Source organism: Sceloporus occidentalis, unplaced genomic scaffold (genome assembly GCF_023333645.1).
Source record: "Sceloporus occidentalis isolate IW3139 unplaced genomic scaffold, rSceOcc1.0.p SCAF_1, whole genome shotgun sequence".
NCBI lineage: Eukaryota > Metazoa > Chordata > Lepidosauria > Squamata > Phrynosomatidae > Sceloporus > Sceloporus occidentalis.
Window position 1 is genome coordinate 297,671,068 of NW_028316981.1, and position 21,955 is coordinate 297,693,022.

The window sequence follows — 21,955 nt, forward strand, 5'->3', positions numbered from 1 at the left end:
AGGTTCACCATCCCAGCTACATGGAAACCACCAGATGCCGCTGGTATTGCATATGTATACAGTGGGGGTTGGTTCCAGGACCCACTATGAATACCAAAATCCATGGATGCTCAAGCTCCATTATATACAATGGTGTAATAAAACATTGTCCCTTATATTAAATGACAAAATCAAGGTTTGCTTTTTGGTTTTGTTTTTTTAAATTGAAACTGTGAATGGTTGCTCTCTCAAGCTTGCTCTTTCTCTCTCAAGATTTTTCAAGTATTTCTTTCCACAGCACCTGGGAGAATTATTTCTTATCTCTGAGAGATAAGACTTTTATCATTGTATCAGCCATTGTCATTCATTGAATTTTACTGGTGAGACAGATGACAGTTATCCTCCAGACATAATCCTCCTTTGTTTTCCCACTGCTTCTTCCATTTTTTTCTTACCACAGAAAATCTGTGAAGAAGTGTGGATTCTAATTGCATAGTGGCTTCTATTTGCTAGCAAGAGGTGATGTTTGCCTAGAAATGTTCAAAATCAACAAAGTAGTTCTGTTAGTTTTTCTCACCTGGTTACTGTGCAGACTGTAGCTATCAGAGGAAAGCCTGAAAACAATAGTAGGAGGTAGTGTCAAGCCTGCTAATCCAAACCCCCCACTAGTTTTAAGTTAGCATTGCTAACTAAAGTTTCTTCCCCTTTGCCAAGTCCTGTAACTTCCTTAGTTTAGAAATTCAGTCTTCAGCAGTAAACCCTCAGAAATAATAATAATAATAATAATAATAATAATAGTTTATTTATATTTCCCGCTTCTCCCACGGGTCGAGGCGGGATTATATCATTAAAATGATACATAATACCAAATACAATCAATAAAATACTAATACTGAATTAACCAACATTCCTATTAGTTCTCTAAAATAGCAATTCATCAATTAGCCAACAATCATAGCAAAAAGTGGAGCAATCATCATAACCTTTTATATGGAGTCCGGGGGATAAACCCACCGGAAGAGATCTGTTTTGAGTGGCTTCTTAAAGGCCTCTAAGGTAGTGATAAAATGGATCTCTTCCGGTAGGCTATTCCATAATTTTGGGACCGCGGCAGTAAACGCCCTATGGGCGGTTGTAATTAACCTGGTATTATGATGTTCTAGTAAGAACTTCCCAGATGTTCTAAGTATGCAGGGTGGATTGTGTAGGGAGAGGCATTCCTGCAAGTAACTCGGGCTCGAGCCATGTAATAACCAACACCTTGTATTGCGCCCGGAAGCTAATTGGCAGCCAGAAAACCTTTATTCAGTGACCAGAAATATACACATGTGATATATGTTGTCAGAACTAAACAGCAAGCATAAGCAAAGCATAATTAAAACATACACAATTTCAAATCTTTTCAAATCTTCTAATTTGTTACAAAAGCTAAACCATCCTGTTCTCATAACACCCTCTTCTTTATTTCTTTTTTCTGCAACCCCATGAAAATGATCTTAGATAGTTTTGAACCAAGCTCAACTCTCTTCCTGCTGCTCCTTCACTACAAAGGAATGTGATCAATGCTCTCTTATCAACAAACACCCCTTCAATGTGTTATAACACATTAATCCCTATTTAACAAGTAGAAATGCAACCATCCTATTTGAATTTAATATTTTAAAGTGTGACAGGCAAGATGCATGATGCAGCTCCTCACACCATTATTGCTGGAGAGGTTGCTTAGTTAAAGGCACTTATATCCACATGTGGTTATACTACCCGATGTTCTCTTCTGGGCAGATGTGGCTAGCTGTGTCATCCTGAAGTGCCCCACTTGCCTGGGCTACAGATCTCCATCATTCACAGCAGCTCCCTCAAGTTTGGGAGTCGATTTTTTTTAGATCATTTGTAACTACATTTATGTTATAACAAATGTGATGGAGGAGCTGAGCCCATATTTCTAACCTACCCCATATCTTGAGATCTCTGAGGACTTACAGTTTTATTTCTGAATAAACATTCCATCACCAAGGCATTATATGCTGACAAATACTGTTTGAAAACACTGAAATTCTGGACCATGCCAACCACTACCATGTCAGGATGCCCAGGGAAGCCATTGAAATCCACAAACATCTGGATAATTTCAACTGGAAAGAAGAAACCCTTAAAGTGTCTACCAGTCTTGAAGAATAGCAAAATGAAGACTCAGCAAATGCAAATGGGAAACCACTGAGAGTCAGGGGCTTTCCCAGCAGATAATGATCACCAATTAGCAGACACTAATCCTCTTTTGCATTAGCCTCCCAGCCTGAGGCCTGCCATCAGCACAGAACAATACGCATGCAAATCACTCCTGCATTCCCAGGCTCACACAGAATATATAGACCCACTTTTTCCAGGGAAGCATTCTCTGAAGATGCCAGCCACAGATGCTGGTGAAACGTCAGGAAGAAACTCTTCTAGAACATGGCAACATAGGCTGAAAAACCCACAAAAAACTATGGATGCCAGCCATGAAAGCCTTTGACTTCACATTGCACAGCATATTGCTGAATCCATATCAGGGCTACTATGCACGGTATGTGGGATGTAACCCTGCATTCTTTTCTTTAAGTTCCCCCACTCTATTCTGGGTCTAAGAGCCTTATCATGATTGATCAACACCACTAGCGCCTCTGCCTCACCACTGATGCTATTGTTGTCCTATTATTCTCCCACTTGAGACCGTCTTCAAAGCACTTCTTTCTACATGACCACCTTTCCTCCAACTATTCTGTTTTTTCGGGGGGGGGGGGGGGTTGCAATGTGAAAGTTAAATTCCACTTCAATGACAATTTTGGGTACAGTGGGCATGGTGTGGGTGGGGAAACAATCTGGGGAGAAGGAGGAGAGAAAATTTCAGTTTGATTTAATTTGTAACAATGAGAAATGTTTGAATCCTTTGCCAAATGACTGTGTGCATCCCGCTTGTTAAAAGCCAAAAAACCCTTTGCTCACTACCCCACATGCCTGCTTTTCCAGTCCTATTCTGTCACTAGAGTGCTATAATGTTATGGTGTGCTAATGGCTCACTCATAGACACACAATAAATGAAAGCCTTACAGTTTAGTAAATTAATTTATTTTGTGAAGTCTCTTTCTGGCTGTTCCCTCATTCAGAAATACTAATTTCTTCATGGGGACAGATAAGTCAGATAGGTAGATCGTTAGCTGCTGACTTTCATCAGCCATTGATTCATGATGTCTGGTTTAGCCCAATTTGTGGTAGAAGGCAGACACATTCACACACACATGGAAATACAGTGAGCCTTCCACATTTTGGGGGGTTAGAGGTGCAGGACCCACATGAAAGTGGGAAAAAAGCAAACAAAACACTGATTTTTAAAACCTAAAACCCCCCCACTTCACTAGGAATCTCTAGGTCTTCCAATACAATGCTATGGTCAACATTTGCTGCAAGCTGACCACAGAATCACATTGGAGGACCTTCAGATGGCTAGAGAAATGTTTTCTTGAGGAATCTCAGCATGACTCTGTGGTCACACTGAAGGACCTATAGATTCCTAGAGAGTGCATATTAATCAAATCTGCAATAATAAAATCCACAAAAGTTAAAGTTGCAAAGGTGGAGGGCCAACTGTATAAGGAAGAAAGAGGTTCTTTTAAAGATAAAACTACTTATCATTTATATGGGAGGCAATTTTTGTGTGTGTAGAGTACTTGGTGGACAGTGCCAAATGCTGTGTGTGGAGGTTTTTAATGTGAATGAAAGCTGCAATACTGGGAAGATCTCAAAGATGCATTAGGGAAAAGAGCTATCCCACTTGCATTTCACCTTTCAAAACAGGGCTATTTATCAGGAGATGTGCCCAATGTAATAAGGCCCCTGGAAGAGAAAGAAACTCGAGCAAACATGCAGAAATTGGGCTGTTTGTTAACAGTAGAAGCTGAAGAGTCTGAGGCTTCTAATCACATATAAATAATTGGAGGAACTTGTTGATGATGTTCATAATGAACATGAGTTCTGGAACCTGGAAAAGGTCACCCTGAACCACCTTCTGGGATGCACACCCTTTGGAAAGCAAAATTATAACACCACACAAAGGGTCATCAGCCTAACCTTCTTTCAATAGCACCCCACAATGGTCACACTGAGAAAGAGTGGAGTAAGGGATATTGAAAAGTTACACCACATCCAGAAAATTGGGAGGGGGGCATTACCAACTGCATTGCCAGCAGAACATTCTTCTTGCCAGGTGCCTCAGTTGCATTTTTCTTGTCCAGAAATAAGAGAATTCTGGATGGTTCCAAGACTGATAGAATTAGCTAATGTTCTTTCCCTTACAAAAAAGAGACAATTTTCCCATGGCCTCGAAAGAGAGAACCAGTTGGAGAACATGATAGAACAACTGTTCATTTGTGACCATTGTGCAAATGTCCTGTAAGAAGCAAGCAAGCAAATTCAGTTCAGTTGCTATAAGAACACCAAAAGAGCCCTGCTTACTGAAACCAAGATCCTATCCATAATTCTGTTCTCATAGTGGCCAACCAGATTTATATGGAAAGCCTAAAGCAGAAGATGCATGCAATAATGTTCCTCCATACCTATTTCCCTGCAAGCTGTATTCAGATACTGGAGGTGCAATACAGTCATCATAATCCCATGACAGATATTGTGAGGGGCTATCTGGTAAGAGATCCTTCTGTGTAGAAGTGAGCAAATACAATGCAGTTATTCTATGATACGGCTAATGTGGATTAAATTATTGACTCTTTATTTATTATTGAAAAACAGTAGGTTAAGCTAGGTGGTATACTTCTTTTCTAAAAGACAGGCTGCAAAATTTATTTATGTACCTCCTACCTGTCTGATTCACCAGCACTTGCTATTAAACTTGTATTTTTCAGGAATTATAACATCACAGCCTACAGTGTTTGCACTGTGAATGATTCTGTCCCACTTTCTCTCCTCTTCCTGCTCCGTCTCCTTTCCTTCCCCCAGTTTTGGCTCTGTAAAATGAAATCAAGGTGCAAAAGTAGTTTGCTCTCAATTAATTTAGCAGGAGGAAGAGGTGAGGAGAGGTGGAATCTTTCTCTTCCCAATAAGCTCAGGCAAAACCAAACTGCTACAGCAGGCTTTTCCTGACTTTAGTGTTCCTCTCACTATTAACCTTTGGCCTCTTCACTACACTTTGATGCTGCTTCATCATATATGTCCTGGATTTTCTCTGTGAAATATCGGGGCACATGGGAAAAAGGAATGTATAATAATCCATTCACATGAAATAAAGTGCATACCGTTTGCCTCCCATTTCAGAAACTTCAAACTTTTTCAAACATCAAGAGCTTCGAAGGGAGAAATGGGAAAGAAACCATCTGATGACCAAGGCAACCTCCCGACGGTCTGTCAGCAGAGAACGCTGGGTGGAGACTCTGGTGGTTGCTGACAGCAAGATGATTGAATATCATGGAAGTGAGAATGTGGAAGACTATATTCTCACTATTATAAACATGGTAGGTAACATATTTTCAATTTCCCTCATGATTCCACAGTGCCTAGCACCCACCTAAGGACTGAGGTCTACTGGAAAGGCCCTTTTCTGTCCCTTATCAGTGTAGTTCATGTCCATTGTGAGAGGACACGGGAAAGGTCCTTCTCTACTGTGACACCTTGGTTGTGGAATATCCTCCTTTTGGCAGCCTGGTTAGTATCAAAGGTACTTTCTGTCCAGAACCAAGTGAAAATATTCCTTTTTAATTATAAATAACCTTTAGGGCCTAATTCATTTCATTCAAATCTGCACTTTTTAACTGGTTTCAAACTGGCCTTAACTTGTCGTGTTGGGTTGTCTTGCGAAACAAGTCCCGAATCTGTTAGAAAAGAAACCACACAAATGCAAGCCAGTTTGATCAAAAGGACTCCACCTTCTTCCCAGCTAGAAGGTGGGATGGCCCAAGTTTATTGAGAGCAGGCAAATTTTATAAAGCAACAAAAGTCACAATGCAGCTATTCCAATTGTTCATCCCCTAACACAATACATAATAAACCTTTTAGCTGGAGAAGGTGTGCTTACTGGAGCCTTGGTGGCACAGTGGTTAAATGCTTGAACTGCAGCCACTCACTCACCAACCATAAGGTTGTAAGTTCAATACCAGCAAAAGGGCTCAAGCTCGACTCAGACTTGCATCCTTCCCAGGTCGCTAAAATGAGTACCCAGATTGTTGAGGGCAATTAGCTTACACTTTGTAAACCGCTTAAGGAATGCTTAAGTGCATTAATAAGCGGTATAGAAATGTACTTGCTATTGCTATTATTGTTCTTCACCACAGTCTATTCCACTTGCTTGGAACAGTTACTAAGGAAAGTTAAAGAAGGAAGTGTAAAGAATCATAGAACAGAATCATAGAGTTGCAAGAATCCAACTCCCTGATATGCAGGAATCAATATCATAGTCCCCCAACAGATGGCCAACCAACATATATGGATTAAGCAACAGGCAAGGTGAAAATGGAAATTCACACTCAAGTTCCATCATGTGGATGGATAATAAGAATGCAAAGAATCTTCCTATGGCTCCATTGTCCTCTGCAGCACTTCACTATATAGTAATTTAAAAATGTCCCTGACAAAACAGAATTTCTGCTTGAAAATAGCAACCTAAGATTATTTCCCCAGAAGTACTAATTTAGTGGGAAATAGTAGCCTCAAAGGAAGGCAAACCCCCCTCTGAATAAATCTTGCCATGAAAACCTTATAATAGACTCTAGATAAGCCTTTAAGATCTTCATAAGACAAAAAGAACTTGAAGGCACATAACAACAAGTAGTTTTCACACCTGACAAGCCTTGACACCTTTGCATTTAACACTGCCTGTTAAAATTTTCCCCAGTCTCATGCTGTACAGATGTAGGGACTTCAGATTCCATCATCTAAGCTACTCTATGCTAAGTGGTTGTGGGAACAAGTCTGAAAATAGGCTCAGGTCCTAACACATATTTAGCCTTTATTTCTTCATTTCAAGTATTTATATATTCCCTCTCAGTACACCAGGGTCCTCAGAGTGATATGAAGCTGATAAATGATAATATAAAGATTAAAAAACACCCTTTATAACAAATTAAAATATTATTTTAAAACTTTTTTAAACAACCTAAAATGGTCCATAAAATTATAAACAAACTATGAAAGAAGATGGAGTGGTCTGAAACACTAAAGGCTATGAGGAAGAACATTTTAGGGGCAGTACAGACGGATGGCTCCGTGCCGCCCTTTTTTGCCCTATGCTGCAGCACAGACGCGCCACAAAAAAGAGACGCCTAAAGCAGCTTCTTTTTTGTGATGCCAGAAGCAGGAAGAGGTGCAGCCATGATGCCACTTCCTGCCAGAGACATCTGGCTGTTGTACGGCGGTGGCAGCATCATGGCGTCCCTGTATGGATGGGAGGCCGCCATGATGCCAGTGTCCGTACGTATTAGGGTTCGGGAGTGTGTGGATGCTGCACACTCCCAAACCCTAAGATCACTGCCGCCACGCGACAAAGTGCCTGTGTGTACTGGGCCTTACTTGCTCACTAAAAGCTTCAAATAGATGGAGCCAGACTACCTTTGGGGTGCTGTTACAGAAAAAATCCTGTCACACGTATCCATCATCCTAGCCTCACACGGGTTTGGGATGTGCAAAAGAGTTTCAAATTTCATGCTCATATGGGAAGAGGTGGCACACATCACCATACTGACAAGTTTCATGTTTGTAGAGAAAGCACTGCCTTTCAACTTTACTACATCACACTTGTGATTCCACCCTACAAGAGGGAGGTTAATATAATTACACTGCATAAAAGTTTTCACCCTGCAAAGGACCAGATACTTTGGCAATGCTGTTGGAGTAAATTATCATCATTGTATAGAGGGTGGTGGTGGAAGAAAATATTTGCTAAAGAAGAGGGTTCTATTAACTTCATAATGTCTGGCTCTGGCCCAGGTGGCAGGCTTGTTCCATGATCCAAGCATTGGCAATGCAATCCATATTGTGCTGGTCCGTCTTATTCTTCTTGAGGAAGAAGAGGTAAGATCCTAACCTCACGGTTATATATCTATTTGATTATGCTGCCTAAGGAGAACAGATTTGGGAGCAAGATGAAGGAAACAGAACCATGTTAGTGTACATGGTAGCTATCTAGATGTATCTTATGAAAGCACAGCTGTTTAGTTAGGTGGAATCTTATTAGAAGTAGTTGTGGAAGTAGTGGTGATTGTTCAGAGGTTGCAATTTGTCTGTCAGTCCCTAGTGTAGGTGATTCTGCAAGTACAGACATAGCTCTTATTCCTTCCTTCCTTCCTTCCTTCCTTCCTTCCTTCCTTCCTTCCTTCTTCCCTTCCTTTGCTTCCTAAGACATTTGGATGAGGAGCTGATTGACCATTGCTGAATCAAAGAGCTCACTTATGTGCATCTGCACTGCAGAAATAATGCAGTTTGAATAATGCAGAATAATACCATTATACCAGTGGCTTTAACTGTCATCGCTCAGTGCTATGGAATCCTAGGATACATAGTTTGTTGTGGCACTAGAGATCTCTGACAGATAAGGCTAAATATCTAACAAAACTACAAAGCCCAGAATTCCAAGGCTCTGAGCCATGGCAGTTAAAGCAATATCAAACTGCATTATTTCTGCAGTTCAGATGCAGACCTTGTTGCTCATTGCCCAATCAGTTGTGCAACAATGGAATTCCTCATACCTATGTTAGTGAACTTTTATAGTACATCAAAAGTATAAATCATGTTGGTCAATTGTTAATTTTTCACATCCAGATATCTGATGCTACTTCTTTAAGCTCTTATTTCCTTGCCAGAATTCAAATATTAAATTAGCATTTGATTTCAAGATTAGAATTCAGTCTTCAGCATAGCAATTATTTGGGGGGGGAAATAATGATATCTTTGACTTGGATATGGAGCATTTTCCTTAACTTCAGGATTCTCTCATCTTTTAACCAGAACAAAACCTAAGTAATAGTTGCAAAGTTGCAGTCAATATATAGTTTTATAGCTTTAAATTGACCTGTATAACTTTAAATTGAGAGCTACATTGGGAGTCAGGGCAGTCTAAGTTCTTGGTGGCCAATTTGTGCCAAACATAGCTAGTCCCTGCTGCAAATTTACAGAATTGTGTTTTTCCTCCCTGAGACTGACCCTGGAGAGGAACTGTTTGTTCTGAATACAGTAAGCATGTTTCCAAATTGGCTCCACTTTTAAACATGTTACATATATTTTAACCCTTAAAAGGTGCTTCACATTTTCTTTGATAATAGAAAAACATTTGCTTTGAAACAGAAAATGAAGAGAAGTATTTGAAGTTGGAAAAATTTTGAGCATTTTTAGTTTACTATTTTGTGGAAGTGACTTTATATACTGTATTTAAAGACATGTGAAGATTACTTTGCATATCCATTACCTGTGGATATATGTTTGGATGTAAGTAATTAACTATCTTTCTTTGGTCTTGCTGCCAAAACTATTAGAGTGAAGGTATTAAGAACTGTTGCTGTGATTTGATCAGTAAGTTCACTATTTTCCTCGTTAAAACTGTAAGAATCTGTGGTAATATAGAGTATAACTATATACCTGAATAGGCTGTTTTGCTCTGATGTGGTTTTCTTTTTTGAGAATGCAGAATCAAACATTTTCTCAGTGATCAAAGTTTTATCTTAACTTTTAAGACTTGGTAAACAGCTATTAAAATGATGCCTCTTGCTTCTGGCAAAAACAATATTTGTTAAAGTTAATTACTTCACTGAGCTTAGTAATTAATGCCAATGCTGTTAGTATGCTGGCAGTATGATTATAATTTTCTTTCTCTCTTTTCAGCAAGGGCTGAAAATAGTTCACCATGCAGATAAGACATTAGCCAGCTTTTGCAAATGGCAAAAGAGTATCAATCCGAAAACAGATAACAACCCACTCCACCATGATGTGGCCGTACTTCTTACCAGGTATGAAGATCCGCTTACCAGATATGAAGGTCATGTTGAGGAGAACTGACAAATGGGAATCTCTTTGTATTATGGAATGAGATACCCATCTGAATTTGAAGAAGCTCTTGCTTCCCCAATTGAGGAGAAAGTAAAGTTGTGTGGTTGAGTGATTAAAAGAAACAAAGAAGAGAAACAAAAGGAAGCGCTGAGTTTCTGGATGGACTTAACAGAAAGCTGGAGGTGAAGTCTGAGAGGGTGCTCAACTTTCTTTCGTATGATCTGCCTTGTAAATGTTTTTGTTTTCCAGTAGTTATGTTCTGCTTGTATATTTTTATGTAATGTACTTAATAGTTTAGTAAAGGAAAATGTAATGAGTGTTACCTTGTAGCTTGGGTACAGCACTACAGCTACTACTTGTGCTGGATTGTTGTAGTGAAAAGAGAGGATAGAAGTATTGGGTCAGTTAAGTTACTTGAACACGCACACACACAGGCATGCTGTGCCCCTGCTCCTACTTTGCTTTGTGTTCTTATTCTAGTTCTTATCTTTGAACCACATCAAATGCTACATACAGCAGAACAGGCCACAATATTTGAAAGGAACCTCCATGACTTTGTCCACTGTGAACTTCCAAAAAAAAAAAAAGACTACACTGACATTGCTGGACTATAACAAAACAGGTTAAAAATAGAAAATCTTCCTTGACTTTCATATAGCACTTTACAGGAAAAGGACACACAAGAGTAGGCTCCTATGTGTTGAAAAAACACCTTTAGAAGATAGAACAGGAGCCAGAAGTTACTTGCCCTTCACCCTGGGTGGCCCCTTCGAAAGAATGTGCCAATTGTGTGGAAATTCTTGGGAGGATGTGGGTTGAGCCTGAAAGTTACTTTTTAACATTTCTTTCAAAATTATATAAATAAAAATAAATATTTGTTGGCCTGTGGTAACAAATACATTTCTCCTACCTACCTCACTGTGACCTCCAATATTGGGACAGTAAATTGCTGTAGGATATTTCTCCTTCATTAGTGAAGCCTGGTGGCAGAGTGGTTAAATGCCAGTACTGTAGCCACTCACTCACAGTCACAAGGTTGTGAGTTTGATACCAGCCAGGGATTCGGGAGTTGACTCAGTCTGGCATCATTCCAAGGTAGCTAAAATGAGTACCCAGCTTGTTGGGGGCAATTAGCTTAGGGAGTATAGAAATGTACACTGCTCAGAGAGTATAGAAACGTACTTGCTATTGCTATATTCCTATTGCCTAAATACCTTAAAGAAACTTGATCCTACCTGATCTTTGAAGCTAAGCAGATCAAGCCCTGGTTAGTACTTGGATAGGAGACTGCCAATGAATACCAGGTGCTATGGGCTATATTTCAGAGGAAGGAAATGACAAAACTACCTCTTGAGTGTTCCTTGCCTAAGAAAACCCTATGAAATTAATGGGGTCGCCAGACGTTGACATGTAACTTGAAGGCACATATACACACATAGAAAGTAAACATTATTATCAGCCTTCTTTTAGTTACACTTAAAATGTTGTTATACCTTTGTTATTGGATGAAAGCAGCTAGTTGTAGACAGAACCAGCATGGTTTGTGTGTTGCACTAGGACAAGGATTCAAATTCCCACTCAGTCATGGATAGCCACGAAAGTTTTCTTGGCAGAATTTATTCTGAGGAGGTTTGCCATTGCCTTCCTCTTAGGCTGTGAGAGTGTAACTTGTTCAAGGTCACCCAATAGGTTTTCATGGTTCGCTAGGTATTTCTACCCTCATCTTCTCAAGTCCTAGTCCAACACTCAAACCACTACATCACACTGGTTTGCAAATTCTATACAAATGCTAACTAATAATGTTCCACATCTTAACCTTTGCCGTAGGAAGAACTTCACTCTGCTTAAAGTTAAACTTTGGAATTCTGTGCTACAAGATGTTGTTATGGATGCTAACTTGGTGGCTTTGAAAAGAGATTGGCTAAATCCATAGTGGTTGGGGCCATCAATAGCTACTAGTTATGATGACTATGTATCACCTCCAGTATCAGTAGTAGCTTGTCTCTGTAAGTCACTTGTAAGAGAACGTAAGATGTGGGATGCAACTGCGTTCATGTCCTATAAGCAACATTGGCCACTGTATGAAAATAATGTGGGACTAGAGATGTATTTGATGTGATTCAGCATGGCTCTTGTTATGTTCAGTAGCAAGGCAACAAGAAATATCAGAAATATGAGTATGTGCTGATTTTTTCTGGGAACCCTAACATCATAATTTCATCTGTTGGACTACTCATACAATAATTTCATATACATGACTCACATATTCATACTGCTAATCATACAGTTGTCTTGTGACAAGCATTATATATATAGTGTATGTATGTATGTGCCTCGAGGTCTCCTGTCGATTTAAGGCAACCCCATTGAGTTTTCTTAGGTAAGGAATACTCAGAAGAGATTTTGCCATTTCCTTCCTCTGAAATATAGCTTGCCACAACTGATATTCATTAGTAGTCTCCCATCCAAGTACTAACCAGAGCTGACCCTGCTTAGCATACAAGATTAGACAGGATCTGGTGCCTTTAGGGTATTTAGGCCTGTATTTTGTATGTAATAGCTTTTTTCCAATTCAGGCTAACAAAATAGCAGAAATAGCTTTGGAAACAATTCCTCCCCAATTCCACAACCCTCTTCCAAAGAGAACAAATGGAACAGCAAATATTTTTGGTCCTTTTTGTTAAAGTCTGTTTGCTACAAAATCACAGGGCTTTATTGCTTGTGACTTCTCCTAGCAGCGCTTGTTAATGATAATTGCAGGCTTTTGAATACTGCTATAATGATCAGAAATCTGTCACTTGGTTGTGCCAGTTTTTCCTTTTGCTTTCCTTTTCTTCTTTTTCTTCTTTTGACAATGCCATGTGCCACATTGGTTTATTTCTAATTTAGGGAATTATGATTCAGCTTCTGAAGACAATTCACGGCAAAAAGCAACATACAGAATAAACATTAAAAGTTGACTAGCCCACTTAGGAATTTAGGGATAGAAGTTTACTCTAGGTTTGTTCAGTGCATGCTCTTGTATGAATAGCATCTGTCTGTAACTAGTTCTGAATAATAGGTAATAATAGTGGATAGGTATTGAATCATAGAATGATAGAGCTGGAAGAGACCTCAAGGGCCATCCATCCCTGCCATACAGGAATACACAATTAAACCACCCCTGACAGATGGCTATCCAGCCTCGGTTTAAAACCCCCATAGAAAGAGAATCTATCACATTCTGAGGCAGCATATTCCACTTTGAAACACCTCTTACTGTCAGAAACTTCTTCCTGATGATTAAGTGGAATCTCTTTACAGTAGCTTGAATCGGATCCATTGCTCTGTGTCTTAGGCTTTGAAGCATGAGAATTCTATGATTCTATGACTATCATGTCATCCCTTAACCTTCTCTTCTCCAGGCTAAACAGACCAAGCTCCCTAAGCCACTCCTCATAGGGCATGGCTTCCAAACCTTTCACCATTTTGGTCACCCTCCTCTGGGCACATTTCCTGTTTTCCATATCCTTCTAGAACTGTGGTGCCCTGAAATGGACATAATGTTCCAGATGGGGTCTAACCAAACCAGAATAGAGTGGTACTATTACCTCCCTTAATCTGAACACTCCTATTGATGCAGTTTAGAATCACACTGGGGTTTCTTTTAGCGTCACATCACACTGTTGACTGTTGTCAAGCCATCAGGCATCCTATATCTGTGTATTTTATTTTTTTTCTGCCTTACATTTATCCCCATTGAAATCTGTTATTTTAGTTTTGTCCCAGCTCTGTTAAGGTCATTTTGAATTCTGATCCTCTGGAGTATTAGCTATTTCTCCTAATTTGGTGTCATCTGCAAATTTGACAAGCATGCCCTGTATTCCATCACCCAAGGCATTTATAAAGATAGGCCCAGGACAGAACCCTGTGGCACCCCACTAGTCCATTCTCTCTGGGATGAAGAGGAACCATTGGTGAGCAATCCTTGGATTTGGCTGGTCAAGCAGTTACAAATCCACCTAACAGTAGCATTGTCTATCCTACATTTTACCAGCTTACATGCAAGAATATCATGGAAGATCTTGTCAAAAGTCTTACTGAATTGCTTGTGGGCATAGTTCTTTGAATCTCATGCCTTTTGCTGTGTTTGCAGAAAAGACATTTGTGCCGGCATGAATCGTCCATGTGAAACCTTGGGCTTATCCCATCTCTCTGGAATGTGTCAACCACATCGAAGCTGTAACATCAATGAGGACTCTGGCCTACCTTTGGCATTCACAATTGCACATGAACTTGGACATAGGTACGAAAATATTTGCGACCCTTGGCAATTTTTTAAAAATAGCTGTATCTTGTTCTACAGCTGGAAAATCTCACAGAGTAACTTAAGTAAAGAAGGGTCAGACAGTCCCTGCCCTCAGGCTTGCAATCTATACAGCTATGACACAAAAGTAAAAGAAGTTCAGGAGGGAAAAGGAAAAACAAAACGTCAGGCATATGTTATTATGAGTTCTTCAGCTAAGTCATGACAGCTGGGGAGAGGAAAAGCTTGAAAGAGTTTGAGTTTTAGGTGGGCTTATTATAATTTTTATTTCCTCTCTTTTCCAGTTTTGGTGAACATAAGGGTGTTACCTTACATTGCTAACTGCTACTGAAATGACTGCAATTAAACCTAGAGAAAAAAGAGCTTAATAATAATAATAATAATAATAATAATAATAATAATAATTTGTTTTATTTATATACCGCTATTCCAAAGATCATAGCGGTGAACAGCAAGTAAGCTAATTAGCAAGTAAGCTAATTAATATGTTGTTTTGGTTGCAATAAAGAGGCTAAGAGCTGCATTGTAGCTCAGTGGAAATAGAGAGAAACCTAAGCATAAGTAGTCTAATATGTTGGAAGTCTTTTCTACTGATTAAATCTGATTTTTTTATTGATTAAAACTAAAGTTTAGATAGAAGAATGCTTTAGTTCAGAAGTGGGTACTCACCAGATATTGTTGGACTGCACTTCTAAGCATTCCTCACCACTGTCTATATGGGCTATGCAGTCAATGTGAGATGCAGACAGTCCAACAATTTCTAAAGCATCACACTTTGTCTAGCTTTCCATCCTTTCATCTGGTTTACATCAGTACAATATCTTCATCTTTTTTCTTGCCATGTAGAAAAGACTTTCTTTCCTATGTTGTTGTTGTTGTTTGTTTATTTATTTATCTGTCTATATCTCTCCTTTCCTCCAGTTTGGGACTTAGGCAGTTTACAACAGTAGCTACAAATATTGTTAAAAACCAGTTAAAACATCATCATATTAAAACCACTTAAAATACAAACTATTACAAATGAATTAATGCATTAGCATTAATAGATTATAGTTTTTTGTTTGACATTTTTGTACATTCACTTAAAATATTCAAGTACAGATGAAAACAAGAATTTAAAATATAACATTCATTTAATTTTTACTGTAAACCTATCTCTGCCTTTGTTTTGCCAATATAATCTTTGACTCAAAGGAGTAATTATGCAACCTTTTACAGTGACTTTCTCCCAGTTTCCTACTATGTCTGTCTTAATGGCTGGAGCTTTATTATTAGAAAACCTGGATCAGATCTGTTGATTTCTTTGATAGCTTCTTCATCATTTAAGATGAGGAAATTACTTTCTGGACTACAACTTCCAGGAGCTTCTTGCAAGTATGGGCAGTGACCATTTTGGCTGAGAGATTCTGCAAGCTGTAGTCTAAAAAGAGAACCAGCATAGTGCTTTGCTGTGAATGTTGGATGAAGACTCAAGGAGACCAGAGAGTTTATCGCACCGCGACAGATTGGGGACAGAACGAAAGGGGCCAGGAATGAGTGCAGAATGAGTGGGGAACGCATTTTACCGCACACAAAAGTCCCCATTCCATTCTGTTCCCTTCCATTCCATTCCTGCAGTTCTCAAAAATTGCCTACTGTAGGACGGATGGGGGATGGAACGGAACGGGGACTTCCTGCGTGCAGTAAAATGTGTCTTCCACTTGTTCCAGCCCCATCCCGGCCCTTTTTGTAACGCACAAGCCCCATTCCAGGGGCTTGTGCGATAAACTTCCAGGTTTCAAATCCTTTCTCACCCATGGAAACCCACTAAGTGACTTTAGGTAAGTCACACTCTCTTAGGCTGCATCCACACTGCAAAAATAATCCAGGTTGACACCCCTTTAATTTTCCATAGCTCAGTGAGTCCCAGTCCTGGGAAAAGAGCGGGATGGATGGATGGATGGATGGATGGATGGAGATATATATATATATATATATATATATATATATATATATTCTGTGCACTATAATTTGTTATGACACCAAAGCTCTCTCACAGAGAAGACTTAATGTCTCACAAAACTATAGTCCCAGAATTCCATAGCATTGAGCCATGGCAACTGGATTATTTCTACAGTGTGAATGCAGCCTGAGCCTCAGAGGAAGGCAATGATAAACCTCATATGAATAAATCTTGCTGAGAAAACCACGATAGGTTCACCTTAGGATCATCATAAGTTGGAAACTACTTGAAGGTAAATAACAATATCGTTTTTAAAAATAACTTCCAAACTCTGAGATATCCTGCTATGAACTTCCACCAAATGCTAGACATAAATTGATAACAATTCTCTGTATATTTTCTGCAATGCTTTAGGTTGTTTGGAAGGAAACTAGTTTTATATTCTCTCTTCATAAACCTTCCTGACAATATCTTGGTTTATTTCTCTGTTAGTTTTGGTATCCAGCACGATGGAAAAGAAAATGACTGTGAGCCAGTGGGGAGACGCCCATACATCATGTCACGTCAACTGCAGTATGATCCCACTCCCCTGACTTGGTCACGCTGCAGCAAAGAATACATCACACGTTTCCTAGAGTGAGTCTGTATGGTTGTTTTGCCTTTGCTTCATTGCCTTTGAATGATTTTTTTTATAGCCTTGGAGCTATCTTTGGGTATAGAACCAATGACTGACAACTGTGAAACAGATAATGAAAGCTGCTTTACCTTGTGGATTTGGTGCTTTGATATTATGCTTTTATACTAAGAAACTGTATATGTTTATATGTTTGCTGATGGCTGAAAATAGATCCATGGAAGTACATGCCTGTAGAATCTTAGAGTAGGATGACAGTGTGCCAGTACAGCATTTCTTGTTGTTCAGACCTTACTGTGTGTTTGAAAAGCCACCTCAAATGTAGGACAGAGATAATATAGAGGAAAGCTATTCAATTTTTAATGTCTTTAACAGAGATATAGAGGAAAAATCACCTGGAATATCTCTGTTGGTTTATAGTTCTGGAGTCTTGTTTCTTATAATCATCAGATTTTTCTCAGAAACAAAGCTCACAAGTAGGACCCAAATACAACATTCCTTTTTCATTTGCTTCTCGCCAATTCATATTCATTAAAAAAACTGCCTAGTTTACCACTATGGCTAATAGACACTTATAGACCTGTTCTCCATGAAGTTATCTAAGCATTTTTAAAATCTTCCCAGCCACCACCTCATGGTCCAACTACTGCCCATAAAGTATCATTAGATGACCCTGAGTTATTCTAATATTACAGGATAGGAATGAAAATACATCTGTATTCATTTCTTACATACCATACACAAATATGCACTATTCACAGATGGTGGTGGGCATGATGGTGGAGGAATACTGGGCAGATCTGACATTTATGTCTCCACAGTGTCCCTGGAACCAGCCCTACATTAGGTAGAACAAGGCAACCACTTCAGATAGTAGGAGTTAGAACTGTCATTCTCCAGCAGTCATCCTTCCAAAGTCACTCGGCTGCTTTCTTTCTTTCATTATTTTTGAAGGACAGAGCTAAATTTCCTATATAGCCTGTCTTACACCTCCAAAATTGTTCTGCTACCTCAGGCACGATAAAAAACCCTATCTTGTTAACCAGCGTTGAGGCAAATTTTAGTTGGAGAAGTCTCTCAGTTTTGGTTTCTCCCACAGTCACATTGCTTTAATCTCAAATTCTTTCCATCACGAATATGTAGTAATCTGCAGATGCTGGCAATTATTATCAAAAGTGAACTGAAACAAAATTCTCACCCATCCCTCATAAGGAGTACTTGGTCTGGGACTGTTTTCTGTCACTGTTTTATAGCATGTCTTTAAGCACTAAGTTCTAGTAGTTTAAAAATAGCTGATCATCTTTTCTCTAAGATAAATATGCTCAGTTCCTTCAGCATTTCTTCATAAGTCATATATCTGAAACTACTAATTGTCATCATGTTCTGAATCATCTTGTGAGCTGATAATCTTACTGGAAATGTAATGATCAAAACAGGATATTGTGATAAAGCTGGTGTCCCATTAGGCTCAATAGACCAGCATTTTCAACTCCTACACAAAATTACATGTACTGTTTCTATGAAATCAACCTAATATAGCCTGCATTGACAGTCTGATCTACGAGGAATTTCCTCTCTGCTCATTTTCCTGTTATTCTCCCACTTTTGGCATAAAAGATGGAGAAGTAGATGTCATTTCTGACTTACCTTTGGGTATGAGAGAGACTGTTACACTATGGTTGTCATTTTAAAAAAAAAACAAGTTAGGTGTTGCTGTTCATAGTCAAGAGCTTCAAAGGCGTTAAGAATTAATTCCATGTCTCAAATTCAGCCGAGGATGGGGCTTCTGCCTGGATGATATTCCAAAGAAGAAAGACCTAAAGCCACCTTTCATTGCACCTGGAGTGCTTTATGATGTCCATCACCAGTGCCAGTTGCAGTATGGACCCAATGCAACTTTCTGTGATCAAGTGGATGTAAGTTCCGTGGTCTCCCTCTCCTTGCACCTCACCTTTCATTTTGTGAAAATGTAATTCGGCTACTGAATCCTAGCTGGACAACCACATTCAAACAAGGGGAAATTCAGCCCAGTGGAAGAAATGTTTGTACAGAGAGCAGGAACTGGATGTTTTGTCATGCTAAACCAGGAGTGGAAAATCTGTAGACCTCAATTTCCCATTAGCCCCACCAGCATGGTCAATGGCTAGTGATTATGGACAACAGCTGGAAAATCACAGAGTCCTCACATTTATGCTAAACCCATGCAGATCTGCTTGGAATAGGATGGTTGGACTGGGAATGTGTTGCTAGCATTAGGCAATGCATTGACCCAGTCAATTTATTTTGCTTTCCTGCTGGTACTTGTAATTATAGCCTTTATAAGTAAAATACAAGTTGACTGTACAAAGCATGTTCGCTGCTTTGCTGAATATGTGTGTTTGGAACAATGGGTTAAACTGAATTGGAGTTTATTCAGCCATTTCCTTTCCTATTCAGTTTAATCCACTGTTTCAAACACACATACTCAGCAAAACAGTGAACATGGTTTGTACAGTCAACTTGGAAGTTGTATTGTTCCAGGTAAGATAGTAGTTTCCAATGGCAGCCATAATTTATGAGCTGTCACTGCCCACCCCACCCATGTGTAGGAGAATGGCAGATACATGGGGGCAATGGTTGGGAGTGGTTCAAGATTTTCTGGACCTTGGCTCAGTCATAAATCAGAATGGAGACAGTAGTCAAGAAATCAGAAGACTAGGACTTCAAACAGCCAGTTATGAAGGAACTAAACAAGATCATCAATTATAATTGAATACTAAATTTAATTGTCAGGATTGTATATGCCATTGTGTTTCCCATTTCTGTGTGGTGCAACAGAATTCTCCAGATAGCATGGACTGCCAAAAAGACAAATAAACAGGTATAGTGTAAATTAGGCCTGAACTCTCCATAGAAGCCAAGATGAGACTGCCAATTTTGGACACATTATGAGAAAACTGGACTCATTAGAAAAGACAGTGATGTGTGGTAGAAGGCAGTCCACATCTCGGATGGATAGAGTCAGTCAAGAAAACCACAGCCCTGAGTATGCCAGACCTGAGCAGGGCCATTGATATCAGGGTGACTTGGAGATTTCTCTTCATAGGGTCACCATACGTTGACGCTGACTTCATATGGCAAATAACAATAGGAGGCAGCAGCAAAATTGTGTGTGAAAGAAACCTATAGTGGCTTATGCCATTAGCAAGACCCAAGATTTAAAAAAACAAAACCAAAAACACCCCCCCCCCCCCATAATCATAAAATCTTCTGATATGGGAGGTAATACTTAGCTATCCTGATTAAAAGCCAGTGTGACAGCCTTATCTTCTGTGAGCTTGTTTAACAATTTGTAAAGTAATATGAGTTGGTGGCCATTGCTATACCTATATCAGCCAAAGTGAATTGACACTGTGGCCTAAACTACTTCCCCGTGATTTTGCAATGCACCAGGAAATTGACCTTGATAATTATACTGTCTCACAGGCTGCTTTTTCTAATAGTTTGCTTCCCAAAATCTTTAAGAATAAAGTAAAAGTGCAACACTCCCCAACACAGGAAAAACAATAAACCTCACAGTGAATATCCAATGTATTTGAGGAATGGGAGGAAATCCAATTAGTGCAAACATATCTAAGTTATTTACTCACAACAGAATCTTTTCCAGTGTGCAGGAGGTATGAATTTCACTGCAGATACTTGATGAGTCAGTAAGGCAGAAAAGTCAGTGTAGAAAGTAAGTCCCTCAAGGTAGAGAGTATGAAAAATACTTCTTTACAGCACTTGAAATGTAGTGGATGAGCTGGAATAAAGAAAAACAGAACAAAGCAGTAAATATGTACCAACAGCAAAGACTTCTTGAATAGCATGCATACAGAAGCTTTTGACTGTAAACCCTTGACAATATACCTTTCAGAAAAATAACTGAAGTGAAACTAAACTACCATGGTAGTAGACATTCCTTGCTATTTCATCTTATTCTCTACAGATATTTATCCCATGTCATATTTTTATTTATTATAGCAGCTTTATTTTGGCAGTCTGTAACAGGCCTATGTGCCTACTAAAGGCTGGGTGGATGAGAGAGTAGAAGGAGGGGCAGTGCTTCTTTTAGCTGCTCCCAGGAGAGATTAAGCTTTTGCCTTTTGCCACTCTACTCAGAGAATGGGATGGTTCATTTTTTAAAAAAATAAGAGTTGAAGTACAGTACTTATGTATATACTTATATACAGGTACTTATGTACCTATATACATTGATCCATGGATAAATCGAGCCAGGTTTTTTGAGTCAATTTTTTTTACTAAAATGTCTAGACTTATACATGAATATATACAGTTTTTTGTACTTTAAAAAAAAATTGACCTAGTTGCAGTTTGAAATTAGGTTTCACAAGGACATCACAAGCAGAGATACCCCTCACTAAAATCGCTCATCATTATTCCCTAAAATGGTAATTGTTTTAAAATGATATCTGGATTGGTTCATTTTCCAGAATATATGCCAGACCCTATGGTGCTTAGTGAAAGGTTCCTGCCGTTCAAAACTGGATGCTGCAGCAGATGGAACAAGATGCGGTGAGAATAAGGTGATTATAGCCTTCTTGTCTTCAGAACAGAGAAGAACAGAATGTGTGCCTTAGTATCTCACTTGTTTTGTTGGTAGTCCAGGACCTCAAAAGGGGAAACGAGAAATCAAAACAAATTCCATGAAATCTCTGCTGGCTTTTCCGGCTGCTAAACATTTTATTCAGTTACATTCTCTTATGGTAATCTTTCATAGCGATATTAATCCAAAAGACTGAACTTGACACTTTCATAATATTATCATCATACCACTGCATTTATTCTCCCTGTCAGGAATGTGAGAAAATTGCTTCCTTTTCCAATTTTCAGTACCAGTTTCCCTATCAGAAGGAGTTTAGCTCCTACAAATCAGATATATAATTTTGGCTTTTTACCTGTAATATTGTCCATAAATGAAAAGGTTTCCTGAATCTTCCTCCAGCTCATGTCGGAACTGTACAACCTTCCCAGTACTATCAGACCGCAATTCCCAGCATTCCTCGTTACTGGCTATGCTGGCAGTAATGTTTGCAAG

General features: G+C 39.1%; 1 protein-coding gene across 1 annotated transcript in view; it reads left to right on the forward strand.

Annotated features, from left to right (window-relative positions):
* Positions 1–21,955, forward strand: part of ADAMTS12 (ADAM metallopeptidase with thrombospondin type 1 motif 12) — a 213,862-nt gene that overhangs the window by 108,356 nt on the left and 83,551 nt on the right. The window contains 7 exon segments of the mRNA XM_089496788.1: positions 5,281–5,477; positions 7,945–8,028; positions 9,832–9,956; positions 14,132–14,281; positions 16,737–16,880; positions 18,650–18,794; positions 21,351–21,443. Of these exon segments, the coding sequence (XP_089352914.1) occupies positions 5,281–5,477; positions 7,945–8,028; positions 9,832–9,956; positions 14,132–14,281; positions 16,737–16,880; positions 18,650–18,794; positions 21,351–21,443 (938 nt within the window).